The following is a 17651-nucleotide window of genomic DNA, read 5'->3' on the forward strand; positions in this document are numbered from 1 at the left end:
AGTCCAACTCCCTGCAATGCAGGAATCCCAGGTTCGACCCCAAGTTGAACTCCCATTCTGAAACTCCAGAGAGTCACTTCCAGCGAGTGTGGACAATACCGAGATACAAGGGCAGGACATCAGGAGGACCCGTCTCCTGCAAGGATGGCAGGCGTGGAGACCTCTGAGCATGTGCAGAGCGCCTCCCCAGCCTTCCAGATGTCCCCCACCCCAACCAACACACCTCTCTCTCTAAGCTTCGCCAGCCCATTCATTCTTTGGAGTCCTCGCCTCCCCTGAGGCTTACCTGACGCACCTGTGCTCAGGTGTGCGGTCCTGCTATCCCTCTGCCGGGGGAAAAGCCGAGCTCTCCGCTTCAGTAGCAGATCCTCTGCCCCGGCGCCGCTGCCCGGTGGGGTCCTCTTCTTGCAAAGAGCATTGCATGAATTGCAAAAACTGAAATATGATGATTTCTGTTGCACAACGTCCTTGCCCGAAGCTCGCCCGCAACACTCCGCGCCTCACTCGCCTCCCGCATCTGGGCTCCTCTTTTGCATAGCCGCGCCCCTCTCGCTCCTGATTGGGTCGGATTCGGCCGGGTCGTTTGCATATGCAGGCTCGATTGGCTGACAGAGAGAGAGGGGCGGGGTGGGCAGAAAGGTACACAGTCACCTCCGCGCACGCCCCGCCCTCAGAACGCCTGCTGGCCCCGCCCACCACGTGGTTTCAGACACGCTTCTGAAACGCCGCTTTCACACGTGAGTCAGACACGCGATGCGCTTAAAGATGTTCCCTTTGTAAAGCAAAGAGAAAGGGCAGCAATCACTGCGTTTCAAGATTTGTATTCTGTGTTTTCTGATTTAGCTCGTTTGTTGTATTTGGCTTTTGGTTTTTTAATATGAATTGTATTTTATTCTACACCACGCAGAAAACTTGGTTGGATGGCGTGGGTGGGTATGCGAATTTAATTAATGTAATAAACAGGTAAATGGAACACTGGGATAGTTAGTCAGTAGAACATGAGACTCTTAATCTCAGGGTCGTGGGTTGGGCAAAAGACTCCTGCATTTCAAGGGGCTGGGCTAGATGGCCCCTGTGGTCCCTTCCAACTCAGCTCCACTCAGAATGGACCCACTGGAATTAAGGTAGCTGTGCCATTGATTTCAGAGTATGGTGGGTGCAGTTTACAGAGTTACACTGATAACAGGTAGCTAAGAACTTGGCTCTGAACTTATTTCTTTCTCCCTCCCAATCAATCAATCAATCAATCAATTTCCTTTATTCGACCGATGGTCAGAAATCCTTCCCAATCCGTTTTCCTTTTGTCCTGTTATCTTTTCAGCTTGTCATTTGCAAGCCTGAGGGGAGGGTGCCTTGTTGTGGTTTTTAGCCAGAGTGGCATTAAAAATCATTTAAACCAACAAATTTCTCTGCACTTGGAGGAGCTGACAAAGAAAAGCCAACAGGAGAAAAACCAGGCAAATGTAGACAAACTGCCTCCCTTTAAAAGTCTGGGTACGGTTGCTAAGGAGGACAATGAGGCAGTGTCACACACAGACATGTGTGGTTGTCTTCCTCAAACAGTCAAGCACTCTTTGCGTTCTCAGAGACACATGCCTCAAGGCACCAGAAATGTGAAATGAAAATCTGAAGCCCTGTAGGAGATTTTGCCCCAGAGTAAGAACATAGCAGGAATGTGCCGGATCAGGCCAAAGAGATGCCTGGGCATCGTGGCTGAAAGCTATTGGCAACCTCTTCCTCCTCTGTGAATTTCTCTAATTCTCTTTCATGCCATCTAGGGTGGCTTCCATTGCTGCTTCCAGTGGCATTGAGTTCCATAGTTTATGCAGTGTGTGAAGGGTATTTCTTGGACCCTTGGTATTACCCCCCCCAAGCTGCTGATTTAGTACAAGTGACAGGACCCCCCACTTCTCATTTTGTAGACATGCACCAGTTCAAGTTTGCAGCCCCATTTTAGCTCTTTAAAATCTGGTCCGAATTTGCTGAGCTCATGCTTGAAAGGCCTGCAATCTTATAAAACAAGGACAACTGTGTCCCAGGTGGATTAATCCAGTATAAAGATTTCCCCATTTCCCTCACGCTTCACTTCTAACAACCTCATACTGGTACTCCAAATTGGCACACATGGATAGCTCAACTGGTAGAGCACGAGACTCTTAATCTTTGAGGTGTGGGTTCAAGCCCCACATTGGCCAAAAGATTGCTGCATTGCAGGGGGCTGGACTAGAAGGCCCTTGGGGGTCCCAACGCCGCAATTCTATAATTCTCTGATTGTAACAGTGTCTGTGCAAGACCAGAGAGCTTGCTCCTCTTTCCATCGTGCACCACACACGGCAAACCTCTCTCTCTCTCTCTCTCTCTGATAAGAGAGGTCTCTCTGGTTGCTGAATCCCCCATCCTTGGAGAACGAGAGGCAGCCAGAAAATCCCCAGAGAAAGTTTTGTGTTTACAAGCGCTGGAGGGGAAACTGATGCAACTCAGAGCCTCCGGTTACATGCGCCCGGTTGGCAGGAGGCCAGGAGAGTAGGAGGGAGTGTAGCGGAGATGTAACAGCCCAGGAAAGGGCTGATCTGGTACCCTGCGTCCTTCGAAAGAGAGATGATGAGCTTGTTCCTTTCTCTCCTTTTTCAGTACTCCCTTTCCTCTTAAAGCAGTGCTTTTTTCTGGGGGGGAAAGGTGGGAGAACTCACCACGAAGTTTCTTTGTTTCTTTGTTCACTGCGGGCCCAGTCACAGTGTCACACACACAAACACACCGGCAGCGGCTAAATGTAAGATGTGATTAATAAACTCAAGCCAACAAAGATCTGGATTAGAAATGGCCGTAACTTTATTGATCACAGATATAGGTGGATTTTGCACTCAGGCATTGGGTGTACAGTGGATGCTTGGGTTGTGAATGTGATCCGTGTGGGAAGCACGTTCGCAACCCGCAGCGCCGCGTCTGCACACGCGCAGGTTGCAAATCGGCGCTTCTGCTCATGCGCAAAGAGCGATTTAGTGCTTTGTGCATGCGCAAGTGCCGAAACCTGGAAGTAACCCGTTCCGGTACTTCTGGGTTCGGCGCAGTGCGCAACCTAAAATCGCACAACCTGAAGCGTCTGTAACCTGAGGTATGACTGTATATCCATCCCAACCCCCCAGACTATCACAGGGGTAGGCAACCTAAGGCCTGGGGGCCAGATACGGCCCAATTCCTTTCTAAATCCGGCCCGCGGACAGTCTGGGAATCAGCATGTTTTTAAATGAGTAAAATGTGTCCTTTTATGTAAAATGCACCTCCAGGTTATTTGTGGGGCATAAGAATTCATTCATTCCCCCCCCAAAAAAATATAGTCTGCCCCCCCCATGGTCTGAGGGATGGTGGACCGGCCCACAGCTGAAAAAGGTTGCTGACCCCTGGTCTATCACCTACCTACCTATCTATCATCTATCTATCTCTATCATCTATCTATATCTATATCTATATCTATATCTATATCTATATCTATATCTATCTATCATCTATCTATCATCTATCTCTATAATTTTTAAAAAGGTAAGGGAACTCAGTCCCGCTTTTAAACATTTTATGATGGACACTGGAAAGTAAAATGAAACCAATCAAGCATTATGACAGAAGGGGGGGGGGGGTTTAATGCAAAAAACAAAAGAAAATAAAAACTTAAGAGGAGCCTGCCGGATCAGGCCGAAAAGTGCCATCTCGTCCAGCATCCTCTTCAACGGGAAACCCACAAGGAAGATCAGAGCGCAAGAGCCCTCCTTCCAGCAGCGGAGATTCAGAAGCCTCTGATCATAAAGGCAGAGCAGAGCCAGCAAGGCCGGCTGCCATCAATAGGTCTGGATAGCTCAGTGGGTTACAGAGTGGTGCTGATAATGCCAAGGTTGCAGGTTCGATCCCTGTATGGGATGATAGCTGCATATTCCTGCATTGTGGGGTTGGGCTGGATGACCCTTAGGGTCCCTTTCAACTTGACATTTCTCTGATTTCTCTTCTAACTTGCCCAGTCCTTATTTAAAGCCATTTAAGTTGGTTTGCCATTTTTGTCTCCTGTGGGAGGGAGTTCTGTAGTTTTAACTCCGCACTTCATGAATCTGTATATATAATCTGTCCCGAATCATCAGACATTGAGCTTAATGGGATGTCTACAAGTTCTAATATTATGGGAGAGGGAGAAAAACTTGCAGAACTTCTATAAACAGTAAAAAATAAAAATAAAAAAATTTGGTGTGGTGCAGAGAAAGTGAACAGCGAAGAGTCCCCCCCCCCTTTACCCACTTGCTCCATTCCATGCATATTTTAAAAAAATTTCTATTGTGTCCTCTTTTCCTCACCTTTTCTCTAAAGTAAAAAGCCCCACATGCTGCAGCTTTTCCTCACAGCAGAAATCAATTTTGGGGGTTTTTTCTGAACCTTTTCCAACCCTACAACATCGGTTTTTTGAGATGTGGCCAGAGCAGATCCCTCTATGGGCTTCAGCTGTGCAAACCTAGGCCCCCCTAATTCTGGCTTGGGATTAGGCAGCTGTCAAGATTCAATTCCATTAGCCCTTTCTTCACCTGCATGAGGACTGGACCTGTGGGCTCTGCACACACTCCCATTGACTGATGGTTTGGGGAGCAGTGTACAGTGGTAAAGGTAAAGGGACCCCTGACCATTAGGTCCAGTCATGGCCGACTCTGGGATTGCGGCGCTCATCTCGCTTTATTGGCCGAAGGAGCTGGCGTACAGCTTCCGGGTCATGTGGCCAGCATGACTAAGCCGCTTCTGGAGAACCAGAGCAGCGCACGGAAACGCCATTTACTTTCCCGCCGGAGTGATACCTATTTATCTACTTGCACTTTGACATGCTTTCAAACTGCTAGGTGGGCAGGAGCAGGGACTGAGCAACGGGAGCTCACCCCGTCACGGGGATTCGAACCGCTGACCTTCTGATCGGCATGTCCTAGGCTCTGTAGTTTAACCCACAGTGCCACCCGCGTCCCATTGTACAGTGGTACCTCGGGTTAAAAACTTAATTCGTTCTGGAGGTGCGTTCTTAACCTGAAACTGTTCTTAACCTGAGGTACCGCTTTAGCTAATTGGGCCTCCTGCTGCTGCCGCACGATTTCTGTTCTCATCCTGAAGCAAAGTTCTTAACCCGAGGTAATATTTCTGGGTTAGCGGAGTCAGTAACCTGAAGCATCTATAACCCGAGGTTACACATGATGTTGGCCACAGTCGTCATCTATCCTCAGGACCAGTTTACTTGCAAAGTAAACTGATTTGGGGGGGGGGGGAGGTCCAGAAGAAACATCTGCACACTGCTTTCGGGGAGCAGGGTCTGCAGAGGACAAATGCATCAGAAGTGATTCTCCCCCCACCATCTCTGGGAGCAATTAAGATTAGCAATTAAACCGTTAGGATTAGTTCATTAACACCCCGGTTAATTGCCTGCCCCTCTCTGCAGAATTGGAAGATTTAACCACAGTCCCTAGAAAGCTGCATGTTTACTGCCTCGGAGGGCAGCCCATGTTGAAGCATCCTCAGTCTAGGCTTCAAGGCAGAACATGGTTGGCATCTGTTTGTCTCCCCGGGGTGCAAGCCTGGGCCGTGGGTCTGGGGGTCCTGGGCTGCCCAGGTGACAAGACCCCCCTCTCGGCCTCGCTGAGGGGGTCCAAAGGAAAGCAGAGCAAGATGTTTGGCACCAGCTTGGCTGCAGGAGTTGCCCATCCAAGGGCCTTAGGGACTTGTGAATTTGTGTAGGGATTACTCCTGAGCCTTTATCTTCTCCCAAAGATATCCTGCAAGGCAGTGGAGATTTAGGATCAGAGTTTCCTTCTTGTAGGTGGACTCCCTTCCCAGGTGGACGAGCCTCGTCTGCCCCTCACTTCCCTCTGCAGCCTTCTTGACCATTGGACCCCCTCTTGACCTCATCCACTCTGTCCGCCAGAGCCTGACTTTGCAGACAGGGATGTCCCTAAGTCACCAAGGATTTGAGCTGCCCTCACCTGGTTTAGCCGGCCAGTCAAAGCCATTCTGCACGCTGCCATACCCCCCAACATTTCTCCAGTGAAAAGAGGGATGTCCTATTTAATAATAATAATAATAATAATAATAATAATAATAATAATAATAATAATAATGGCAATTATATTATTGATATCCCACCCATCTGACTGGGTTGCCCCAGCCACTCTGGGCAGCTTCCAATAGACACTGTATATAAAACATAGCAGAACATTAAACCCTAAAAGCTTCCCTATGCAGGGCTGCCTTCCAGTGTCTTCTAAACGTAGCTTATCTCCTTGGCTCAGGGTCACAAAACTCCCCACCCTCCCACATTTGTCTGATGGTAATAGGGACGTCCTAAGGAAAAGTGGGACATTCTGGGATCAAATCAGAAGCCAGGACGGCTTTTGTAAATCTAGGAATGCCCCTGGAAAATAGGGTCTGCAATTCAAGAGACAAAATGCAGGCATTGATTCCTGGCACTGCCAAATAGAGACTGGGTATGCCCCCCCCCCACATTGGAAACCTTTGAGAGCTGCTGCCAGTCTGTGTGGACAGTACTGAGTTCCATGGACCAGCTGTATTCGACTATGTAGAAGGCAATTTCCTGTTTAAAATAACCACTTAAAATCATGAGGAGTAGAACGGTTCGGAAGCTTCAGCCGGTGCAGAATTCAGCAGCCAGGTTGCTCACCGGAGCAAGACTGTTTGAGCATATTGCACCAATCCTGGTCCGACTGCACTGGCTGCCAATTAGTTTCCGGGCCCGATTCAAAGTGCTGGTTTTGAGCTATAGAGCCTTAAATGGCTCAGGACCGCAATACCTCAAGGACCGCCTCTTTCCATATGAACCTGCCTGGACCCTGAGATCATCTTCTGAGACCCTCCTACATGTGCCTCCTCCTCAAGAGGGTGGCAACATGAGAACAGGGCCTTCTCTGCAGTGGCTCCCCATTCATGGAATGCTCTTCCCAGGGAGGTTCGCCTGGTGCCTTCATTATACGCCTTTAGGCACCAGGCAAAAACGTTCCTTTTTAACCAGGCCTTTGGTTGATCTGTTTGACATTCTATAATAATAATAAAAATGTGTTTTATTTTATTTTATGGGAGGGTGGAGGTTATTGGGTTGGTGTTTTTATTTTGATTATGTATTTTGTGGTTTTACATTTTGATTTTATTCTGTGAACCGCCCTGAGACCTCCCGGTATAGGATGGTATATAAATTCAATAAATAATAATAATAACCACCTCGCTTTGTTCGGGGAAAGGCTGTAGCTCTGTAACACATTTCTGCACTCAGAAGGTCCCGAGTTCAGTTCCCGGCATCTCCAGGTACGGCTGGCCATGTCCCCTGAGTCTGCAATCCTGGGGAGCTGCTGCCAGTCAGTGTAGGCAATATTGAGGTAGATGGTCTCCTGTCTTCTTTTCCTCCAGGCTCTTGGCCAATTCTTGCATTGCAGGTGGCTGGGGAAAATGACCCTGGCGGTCCCTTCCAACTCTACAATTCTATGATTCTTTAATATGCCAGTATTGTGAATAATCTACTATAGATTTTCTTAAAAACCAACCGTAGGGATTCTCATCTGGAATATTTCTGATCTTAAAAGTTCCTGATGAGTTTGCTGGGTCTTTCCCTGCCGTTGACTCTAGAGAAGGCCTGGCGCCCTCTTCAGGCGCTATAATTCACTCATCGTAACCTCACGTCATACATGTAAAGCACAAAGATTCCTAGCGATCATCGTTTGTGAAGGGTGCTGGGAGTTGTAGTTCTGTGAGGGGGTAAACTACAGTTCCCATGATTCCTTGGGGGGAGATGTATTTTAAATGTGTGTTTAAGAGCCTCCAATTCTTTTCAGAGTGAAGGACAGCTCACTTGGTAGAGCATTAGGCTCTTGTTCTCAGGGCCACGGGTTCGAGCCCCATGTCGGGCAAGATTCCTGCCCTGGAGGGGGTTGGTCTGGATGACCCTCATGGTCCCTTCCAGCTCTATGGTTCTGTGATTCCACATCTTGAGGCAAAACATTTCATAGGCTATGTGCTCTGCAAAGAAAGACATCATCTTTCTTTGGGTCTGAGTCTTCTGTCAACCCATTTCACTGGGGGGTGGACTGAGTTCAGGCTACATGTCATAAAACATAATTTTCTATGTTCTCAATTTGACCCTTTTACATGGTTTTGTATGTATTGTGGTATTTTATGCATTGTGACTTGCGGCCATTTTTACTTTTCATAGTTCAGTAATTATTTATTATAATTGCTAAGAATTAATTTCTGTTTAATTGTTATTTGCTGTTGTTTTGAGAGTCCAGTTCAGTGCTATTATATTCTAATAGATTAATTGAATTACTACTAATTACTAATAATTGAATATTACTTTATTTGATATGTCATCCCAATTTCAAGTTATTCATGACATTTTGTATTGGATCAGGTTATTATAAGGCGTGTGTTCTTTGTTGTCTATTTTGTTGCTGTAAAGTGAAATGAAATGTCAAAAAGCGATAAAAAGTACTAAGTGCACATTGAAAAGGGAAACTGCACCCTGCCATGGCCCTGCCAAACAGGTGGCGCAGGTTTCTGTGGCGCTCTTTGCAAGCCTACCGGACCTGTTGATGCAAGAAATGGGCCGAGAAATGGTCACAAATCCTCTTTTCCGAGCCCGATTCAGGCCTCTTCAGAGCATCATCTCTGATCCTGGCTGGCATCTGCATCCCTGGCGACGTGGGACCTGGAAAATCCCAGGGGCTGCATGGCACCAGGAGCCCAGACGGCCTGTCCTGCCAAAGTCAACAATCCCTTCCCCGCAAAATTAGAGGCTGGCTCCCATTTCCCCCCAACAGAGCTCTGTGGCGGAAGAAGCCGCCCACGGAAAGCAGGCCTGGCCGCTGACCCTTCCGTCTGGGTCGGACGCTCACCGCCTTCTCTCCCACGCCGGGGAGAAAGGCTGTTTTGGGCACTGCCTTCAGATGGCAGCACACGAAAGCTTATACCAAGAACAAACGTAGTTGGTCTCTCTCTCTCTTTTTTATTAAAGATTTTCTTGATTTACAAAAGTGTGCGCAATGTCTCTCTCTCGTATTTTCCCCCCCATGTAACATTTTTACAAATTAGTTTCATTTGTTGAGACATTAGGAAGAAGAGGGGGAAAGAGTTGGAGGGGGGGAGATGGGGGGGTTGGGGGCGATGTTTCTATTTTACTTACTATATGTGGGGTTTGGTGTCAGCGTTGCTTGTGCAGGTTCTCTGCTGTTCACTTGTGTTCCTTTGGTGGTGAGAGAGGTTGGGGTTGGCCCAGGGTGTGGTTGTTCATTTGTGGTTGGCTGTGGTGATCTTTGTCTTCGTGTGTGAGTGAGGTGGGTGGGTGTTTTGGATCAGGTTAGCCATATTGATTCGTATGCTGTTGGTGGGTTTTTGTCATTGTCTTGTTGGGCTGTGTGTGTGATAAAGGGGAGCCATACCGGGGTGAAGGCGTCTTCTTCTGTTTGTCCCCGTGTCAGTTTCAGTTTATTGGTTAATTTTTCTAGGAGGGCTGTTTCCCATACTATTTGGTACCATTGGTCCAGGCTTACTCCTGACAGGTCTCTCCAGTGTCTGGTTATGGTGTTTCTGGCTGCTGAGAGCAGGTGGGTTATGAGTTCTTTGTGGTGTAAATGGGCATTGTTGTCTTGGAAGATGTTTAGTTGGGCCAATTCTGGGGTGATTTCTAATACTTGCTTGGTTATTTTACTTATTTCTTGTATGGCTGTTGTCCAGAATAGTTGGATTTTGGGGCACTCCCACCACATGTGGAGATATGTGCCTGTGGAGGTGCACCCTCTCCAGCATTTTGGTGAGGTTCCTGGGCGTATTAGCACTAGTTTTCCCATAGGTGGTCTCTAAGGTGCTACTGGACGTGTGTGTGTGTGTGTGTGTGTGTGTGTGTGTGTGTATGGTGTGTGTGTATATACATATACATATACTTGCTTTCGTAGATTTTCACGGGTACAGGAATGCAGGTTTTGGTGTCCTCGGGTGTCTTCCCGTGTAAAAGTTGGGGTGTCTAGGCGACGTTTCGACGAGGTCTCACTCGTCATCTTCAGGCTGGTGCTTTCGGCTTCTTGTTACTGGAACAGAGCAGGATCTCAGTGTTTGAGTTCCTATAAATACTGTTGAGGAGGTGTGGTGTATAGCCTCCAATGTTCTGGGCCGAGAGGAAGTTCCCAGGCTAGTGTGCCTTTTCTTCTTTTGTTCCTTAATTGCTTGAGGGATATCTTGAGTGATTTCTTGAGTGATATCCTGAGTACCACTTAGGTGGGTCATTAGGTGTGGATATACATATACATATACATATACATATACATATAGCTGCTACCACCTGAATCTATGCATCTGGCTGGCAGGCTCTTGCCCTGTTTCAGGGAGAGAGGAAAAGGCAGAATCATAGAATTGTGGAGTTGGAAGGGACCCTGAGGGCCATCTAGTCCAACCCCTGCAAGGCAGGAATCTTTTGCCCAACGTGGTTTGCCATCCGGTTAAGAGGTCTGCCAGCTGCTTGGGACCAGCGTTGCCCTGGGCCTTGGGCGCCAGTCGCTGAGTCTCAGCCTAAATTTCCTCACAGGGTTGTTGTTTCTTAGGCATTTTTTAATTTTCACCTCCCCCCCAAGGAACAGGGATAACAGCTGGAGGAAATTAAAACAAAACTGTAAGAGGCAGGCAGAATGAGTGGTTGCACAGGTGTTAAAATGACAAAAAAGTCCATAATATCAGCGTTGTTTTTGGTTACCAAGTCTAGTTCCAGGTTTGCCAGAAAATCATGGTGTATGTCACTTTCAAGGCGCTAGTCCCTAAGCCGCGGAAGCAGCGAAGGCGGCGCTGCGACGGGCGATCGCGGCGGCGGCGATGGTTCCAGCGCCTCCATCCTCCGCTGCAGCAGCCCCTCGTCTCCCGATCTCTGCGCTCCCTCCCCGGTGCAGTTGACATATTTCAAGGCGCAAGACCCTCAGGTGGGGGGAAGGAAATCAGAGCCGCGATGGGAAACTGGGCGAGGGTCAGGCAGCCCCGCTTGAGCCCCCTTTCCTGGCTCCGGGCTCCGCTGCACTTGACCGATTTCAAGGCGCTAGTCCCTCAGGCGCGCAAGTGCGCAGGCGGCGGCGCGACGGGTGACCGGGGGGCGGCATGATCGGACCACCCCTTCGAGGCGCCTCCCCGCTCTCGCCTCCGCCTCCCCAGCGCTGCCTCGACGGCGCACCGGGACCTTCTCCCGTCTCCCGCTCTCGCCCCGGCCCCGATCCGGCCCCATGCCGGCGCCCCCTCCGTCCCCCTACGGGCCGCGCGCCCTGGGCGCCCTGCTGCTCTTCGGCACCGTGTCGGGCCTGATGGCCGTCCTGGCCTCCATGCTCATCTTCCAGGTCCAGGCGGGCGGCCGGGCCGGGGCGGCGGGCGCGGCGGGTCTCCCCGAGGGGGCGCGGCGGGTGCTGCTGCCGCTCTCGGCGGTGCTGGCCTCGCTCTGCCTGGTGCTGAGCCTCAGCTGCCTCCTGCTCAGCCTCCTGCACGGCTACTGCGGCGCCGAGCGGTGCGCGCCCACCGGGGGCGCTCTGGGGCCCGACAGGTGCGTACTGGCCGGGGGCTCTCCTGGGGCGCGGGGGGGGGACATCGGTCTGAAGTTTGCTTCTTGGGGCGGGAAGCGCTCTTAAGCCGGCTCGAATAATAAAAATAATTTATTATTTGTACCCCGCGCATCTGGCTGGGCTTCCCCAGCCACTCTGGGTGGCTTCCAAAAAAAATTAAAATACCATAATACACCAAACATTAAAAACTTCCATGAACAGGGCTGCCTTCAGATGTCTTCTAAAAGTCTGGTAGTTGTTTTTCTCTTTGACATCTGGTGGGAGGGCGTTCCACAGGGCGGGCGCCACCACCGAGAAGGCCCTCTGCCTGGTTCCCTGTAACCTCGCAGGGAGGGAACCGCCAGAAGGCCCTCGGCGCTGGACCTCAGTGTCCGGGCAGAATGATGGGGGTGGAGACGCTCCTTCAGGTATACTGGACCGAGGCCATTCAGGGCTTTAAAGGTCAGCACCAGCACTTTGAATTGTGCTTGGAAATGTACTGGGAGCCAATGTAGGTCTTTCAGGACTGGTGTTATATGGTCTCAGGGGCCGCTCCCAGTCACCAGTCTAGCTGCCACATTCTGGATTAATTGCAGTTTCCGGGTCACCTTCAAAGGTAGCCCCACATAGAGCGCATTGCAGTAGTTCAAGCGGGGGAGATAACCAGAGCATGCACTACTCTGGCAAGACAGTCTGAGGGCAGGTAGGGTCTCATCCTGTGTACCAGGTGGAGCTGGGAGACAGCTGCCCTGGACACAGAATTCACCTGCGCCTCCATGGACAGCTGTGAGTCCAAAATGACTCCCAGGCTGCGCACCTGGTCCTTCAGGGGCACAGTTACACCATTCAGGACCAGGGAGTCCCCCACACCAACCCGCCTCCTGTCCCCCAAGAACAGTCCTTCTGTCTTGTCAGGATTCAACCTCAATCTGTTGTTTTCCTATCCTGAGCTGGTTTGGAAGAAAAGCGAGATACAATCATAGAATGGCAGATTTGGAAGGGACCACGAGGGTCATCTAGTCCAATCCGCTGCAAGGCAGAACTCTTTGGCCCGCGTGGAGCTTGAACCCACAACCCTGAGATTAAGGGGCCTCGGGCTCTACCAGTATGGATGAGATATAAATGAAATCTGTCCACCCATCCAAGGAATTCCCCGTAATTAACTCGCCATGGGCTTCCGGGGTCTTGTAGCGCCCGAGTTTATTGCAGGTCTCCCAGAAGGAAGGCCTTCTTCTGAACATGCGACCCAGAGGCTCTGGCTCACCTTCGTCAAAGGTGGCTGTTCATGCCCCCACCTCTCCTTGCCCCTCGCAGCCCTCCTCCAAATCATTAACCAAAGGCATGTCCAAATTGTCTCCGAACACGAAAGAAACGACAGCATTACATGCGTTAGCACGGCTCAGAAACGACACGCTGGGATGTCAGAAGGTCAGGGTTAAATTGCTGGAAGCAGAAGGCAGGGAGCAAGTTGGCTGAACTGGCGCCACAACTGCAGGAGTTTAAGATTCAAACGGGCATTGCCTTGGCACTTCCCTGAAGGTCATCATAAGGGCTAGAAACTTGGATTTCTAAACACGCACACATCCAGTCATAATGCCTAGACCCAGAAACATAGAATCATAGAATTGTAGAGTTGGAAGGGACCCTGAGGGCCATCTAGTCCAACCCCTGCAAGGCAGGAATATTTTGCCCAATGTGCGGCTCAAACCCATGACCCAGAGATTAAGAGTCTCATGCCAGATTAATTGTTATTTTTAAATTTACAAAATGTACACACTGCTTGATTGTAAGCTAACCTCTGGTTCACAGGGACGTAGAGCAATTCGTTGAAATTAACAGGTATTTTTATATATTCAAAGGATAAAAATCAATATAGATTCATAGCACTGTAGAATTGGAACGGATCTCGAGGGTTATCTAGTCCAACCGCTGCAATGCAGGGATCTTTTTGCCCAACACGGGGCCCAAACTCACAGCCCTGGGATTAAGAGTCTCATGCACTACCGACTGAGCTGTCCTAGAAGCATGAGACACATCAGTGCATGTCCAACATCATGAGATCTAGATACTTGGTTTTTTAAACACACAGACACCCACAGTCATAGGGACTAGAAACTTTTCATGCATGTCAAGTGTCATGAAGTCTAGAAACATGTTTTAAACATATGCACACACACACACCTAAGTTCTACAAACTTCCATAGACCTTCTAAGTGCCCCTATTTTCCAGGGACAGTCCAGGACTTACAGAAGCCATTCCAGTTTCTGATTTGATCCTAGAATTTCCCGCTTCACCTTAGGACATTTCATCGGAGAAATGTTGGAGGGCTGGAGTTATATGACCCCCCTGCCCCGAGCCAAGGAGATAAGTAACTAGACAACCTTTAGAAGACATCTGAAGACAGTCCTGTAGAGGGAAGTTGTTTAATGTTTAATGTTTTATTATGTTTTTATATATGTTGGAACCCACACAGAGTGGTGGCAGCAACCCAGTTAGATGGGCAGGGTATAAATAATAAGATTATTATTATTATTATTATTATTATTATTATTATTATTATTATGCAATAGGATGCCCCTATTTTCATTGGCGAAATATTGGAGGGTATGCTTTCATGAATGTGGTGTAGTGTCATGAGGTCAGAAACATGGGTTTTTAAACACACATAAACACAGGTCTAGAAACTTGCATGCACATCTTGTGTCACAACAAGGTCTAGAAACAAGGTTTAAACATTCACATCTCCATAGTGATAAATACTTGATTTAAAAGCCACACATACCCCAGATTCAAGCAGGCGTTGCCATGTCTATGATCAAAAGATCCAGAAACTTTTTTTTTTAAAAAAAGCATTCGCACTCACAGCCAGATTCAAGCAAGCACTGCCCACACATTTTCAAGCACAGTGTAAGGTCCAGAAGTTGAACCAGATTGAAGTGGGCACTGCAATGTCGAGTACAGTCAATAAGGCCTAGAAACTTAGGGATTTTTTTTTTAATTATTTTTTAAGAAGAGCCATAGCTGGTGAATCATCCATAATCGAAAAATACTGGAGCACTTTCAGGCACACCTTCTGTCATGTGGTCTAGAAACTTGGTTTTTTAAAAACAGCAACAACGCATTTGCAGGAAGGACAGATTTGACAGCCGCTGCTGCAATTTCTGTACTTAATCAGCCATTGCATGATGCTGGCTTTTACGTTACTCCGCTGAGTGCTGGGGCCCCCATCCGCACCCGTCCAAAAATTCCTGCCGTATGAGAAACTCTGCTCATTATCCCTCCAGCTCACGTCCGCCAACTTTTCCCACATTGCCGCTGTCATTCTGAATTACCACTTTGAGGTTTTCTTTTCTGAGTTTTCCCCCTCCCCTCCATGCTTTCTCTCCCTGTTTCATTTCCCTTTTTTTCCTCAGAGTTTTGCAAACAAAGTCCGTCCAGGCCTGCAGCGAACCCCCCTCCTTTTTTTCGGAAAGTAGGGGACGGTCAAAACAAAGCTCCCTCTATTCTTGGGGACAATGGCAGGCGAGGAAGGAGCAGGGAGGGCGTCCAATATTTTCTCTCTGTTCCCAAGACACCGTCCCTTTGCAACATTGCGTTTTTAAAAAACACCATCCATTCACGTGGGGGCATCTGTCGTCCCCCCATCCTCATCTCCACAGTTACCGATTGAGGTGCAAATATTTGATTTATTCTTGGGGGGGCACTGGGGGTTAACACCACCCTCCTTCCAGAATAAAACACACCCCATGTCCTGCGGAAACACTTTTAGGACAAATATTTCTCGAAGCTTTAGCATGAGCCGGAAGGGAGTAAGGGGTCTTACTCAAAGGAGATGCATTGAAATCAAGGAGCCAACATTCGCCAGGCCTGTTGAGTTTGGCAGGTCTGCTCAGTGGTCTAAGAAGAGCACTGCCGGGTCAGAGGGAGGGAGAAGGAACGAGAGGCTACAAAGGATTTGGGAAGGGGCAACACCCAGAGCACACCATGCATTAGAATCATAGGGAAGGGACTCCCAAGGCTTATCTAGTCCAACCTACTGCAATGCAGGAATCCCAGCTAAAGAACCCACTGCTGAGCTCGGTGCAGTGTGTAATCTCTTTGGGGCAGAGACCCCCACCCCCTGCTTTGCTGATGTAACTCCCTAAAGCTCGAGGTGATATCATGGAGGCATTGCATATAAATATGTGAATGAATTAACCACAGGTTTCTGTTCCTTCCTCCTGCCGCAGGGGCGACTGGTTCCTCGTGGACAGCCGGAAGGTGCGTCACGTGGCTGTGGGCCTGTTTTGCTGCGGGGTCTCAGCCTACCTGGCAGGTGAGTTTGGCTCCTCCCCCTGCCCACTCCTTAGACTAGCTCTTGCCCGCCCTCTGCTGGTGAGACCAGTGCAAAAGTGCTTTCAAAGAAAGCTGGCTCTGATTCAGGAACCCTAGAATTGGAAGGGACCCCGAGAGTCATCTAGCCCAACCCCCTGCAATGCAGCAGTAATAATAATAATAATAATAATAATAATAATAATAATAATAATTTATTCTTTGTACCCTGCCACTCTGGGCGGCTTCCAACAAAGATTAAAAATACATTAAAATGTCACACATTTAAACAGGGCTGCCTTCAGATGTCTTCTAAAATTCAGTTGGTTGTTTATTTCCTTGAAATCTGATGGGAGGGCGTTCCACAGGGCGGGCTGTATAGTTTACTGTACAGACTTCTTCTTTTTTATCACTGATGTATACAGTGGTACCTCAGGTTACATACGCTTCAGGTTACATACGCTTCAGGATACAGACTCCGCTAACCCAGAAACAGTACCTTGGGTTAAAAACTTTGCTTCAGGATGAGAACAGAAATCATGTGGTGGCGGCGCAGCTAAAGTGGTGCTTCAGGTTAAGAACAGTTTCAGGTTAAGAACGGACCTCCGGAACTAATTAAGTTCTTAACCCGAGGTACCACAGTATTAAATTGTGCCCCCTCTCTAATTCTAGTGCTTACCTGCTAGAAAACTTGCAGTTTGTTGAAAAAAACCACAGTTAAAAGCACTCTGTGGCATCCTGTTCCGTCCGAACAGTCAAATGTTGTTAAAGCAAACCATGGTTTACTGTGCAAGCATTATCTTTTTATATATATATATATAAATCACTGCTGCAGATTTGTTGAAATGGGTTGCCATATTTTGAAGAGCAAAAAGAGGACACATTTGTTGACTTTAACTTTGGATCGCTATGGCAGCTCTCATTTTACATACCCATGAAAAAGAGGTTGTGCCTAGGAAAAAGAGGATATATAGCAACCCTAGTTGAACAAACCACAGTGGCGTCCTGGTCAAACCTGGTTAAAGCAAACCGTGGTTTACTGTGTAGGCATTCTCTTTTTTTATCTGTATGAAAAAACCACTGCTGTGGATTAAATTGCATCCTCTCCCCCTCGATTCCAGCTCTCTCCATGTACATGCTGGTGCAGTTTGAGACTGAAACCGGGATCACCAGCGCCTGCGTCCTTTCGTCGGGCATCTTGGTCCTCTTCATCACTGTGACGCACGCCCTGATCCGCGCTGCCAAAGCCACGGGGCTGAGCCAGGGCGAGCTCTCACACACCCTCTACGAGAACGACTCGGCCCGTGGTGGGGAGCTGCCCGCTGCCCCCCTCAACAACACCAAGGGCATGCCCGCTCCCCGGCCACGCCCAGAGATCCACCGGGAGTTTTCCTACCCGCCGTTCCTTGAACAGAAGTCCCACCTCACCACACCGGCCAGCAGCAACGTCACCTCCTCGGGAAGCGCCGAGCTAACCCTGGAAAAGGATTGCTACAGCGCTCCCCGGATGCACCGGACCCTCTCGGTGGAGTCCGGCCTCCTGCAGACCCACGGGAAGCCATGGAACGGCGTCACACAGGAAATGAGGAATGTGCTCTCCCGCAAAACAGCGGGCACGGGGAAAGATTCGACCTTGGTGTAGAAAACGTGGGTAACCCGTCTCTGCAGAGGTGTATGGGGGAGCCAGCTGGTTCTCTGGAGGCCTCTCAGATATTAAAGACGTTTACTCTTCCTTATTCCCGCAGCCTGGTTAATTGGCGGAA

At 48.9% G+C, this 17651-nt stretch overlaps 2 protein-coding genes across 2 annotated transcripts in view; one reads left to right on the plus strand and one right to left on the minus strand.

The window, feature by feature from the left end:
- The window catches only part of MEF2B (myocyte enhancer factor 2B), a 28851-nt gene extending 28375 nt beyond the window's left edge, over positions 1–476 (minus strand). The window contains exon 1 of the mRNA XM_077922022.1: positions 287–476. The gene's annotated coding sequence lies outside the window, so the exon portion shown is untranslated. The remainder of the gene's footprint in view (positions 1–286) is intronic.
- A 10507-nt stretch (positions 477–10983) lies between these two features.
- On the plus strand, positions 10984–17624 carry TMEM221 (transmembrane protein 221). Its single transcript, XM_028713638.2, has 3 exons — positions 10984–11578; positions 15807–15892; positions 17010–17624. Exons 1-3 carry the CDS (start codon positions 11268–11270, stop codon positions 17528–17530), a joined length of 918 nt encoding a protein of 305 aa, XP_028569471.2. The 5' UTR covers positions 10984–11267; the 3' UTR covers positions 17531–17624.
- Positions 17625–17651: the final 27 nt, after the last annotated feature.

The sequence above is a fragment of the Podarcis muralis genome, chromosome 18 (genome assembly GCF_964188315.1).
Source record: "Podarcis muralis chromosome 18, rPodMur119.hap1.1, whole genome shotgun sequence".
NCBI lineage: Eukaryota > Metazoa > Chordata > Lepidosauria > Squamata > Lacertidae > Podarcis > Podarcis muralis.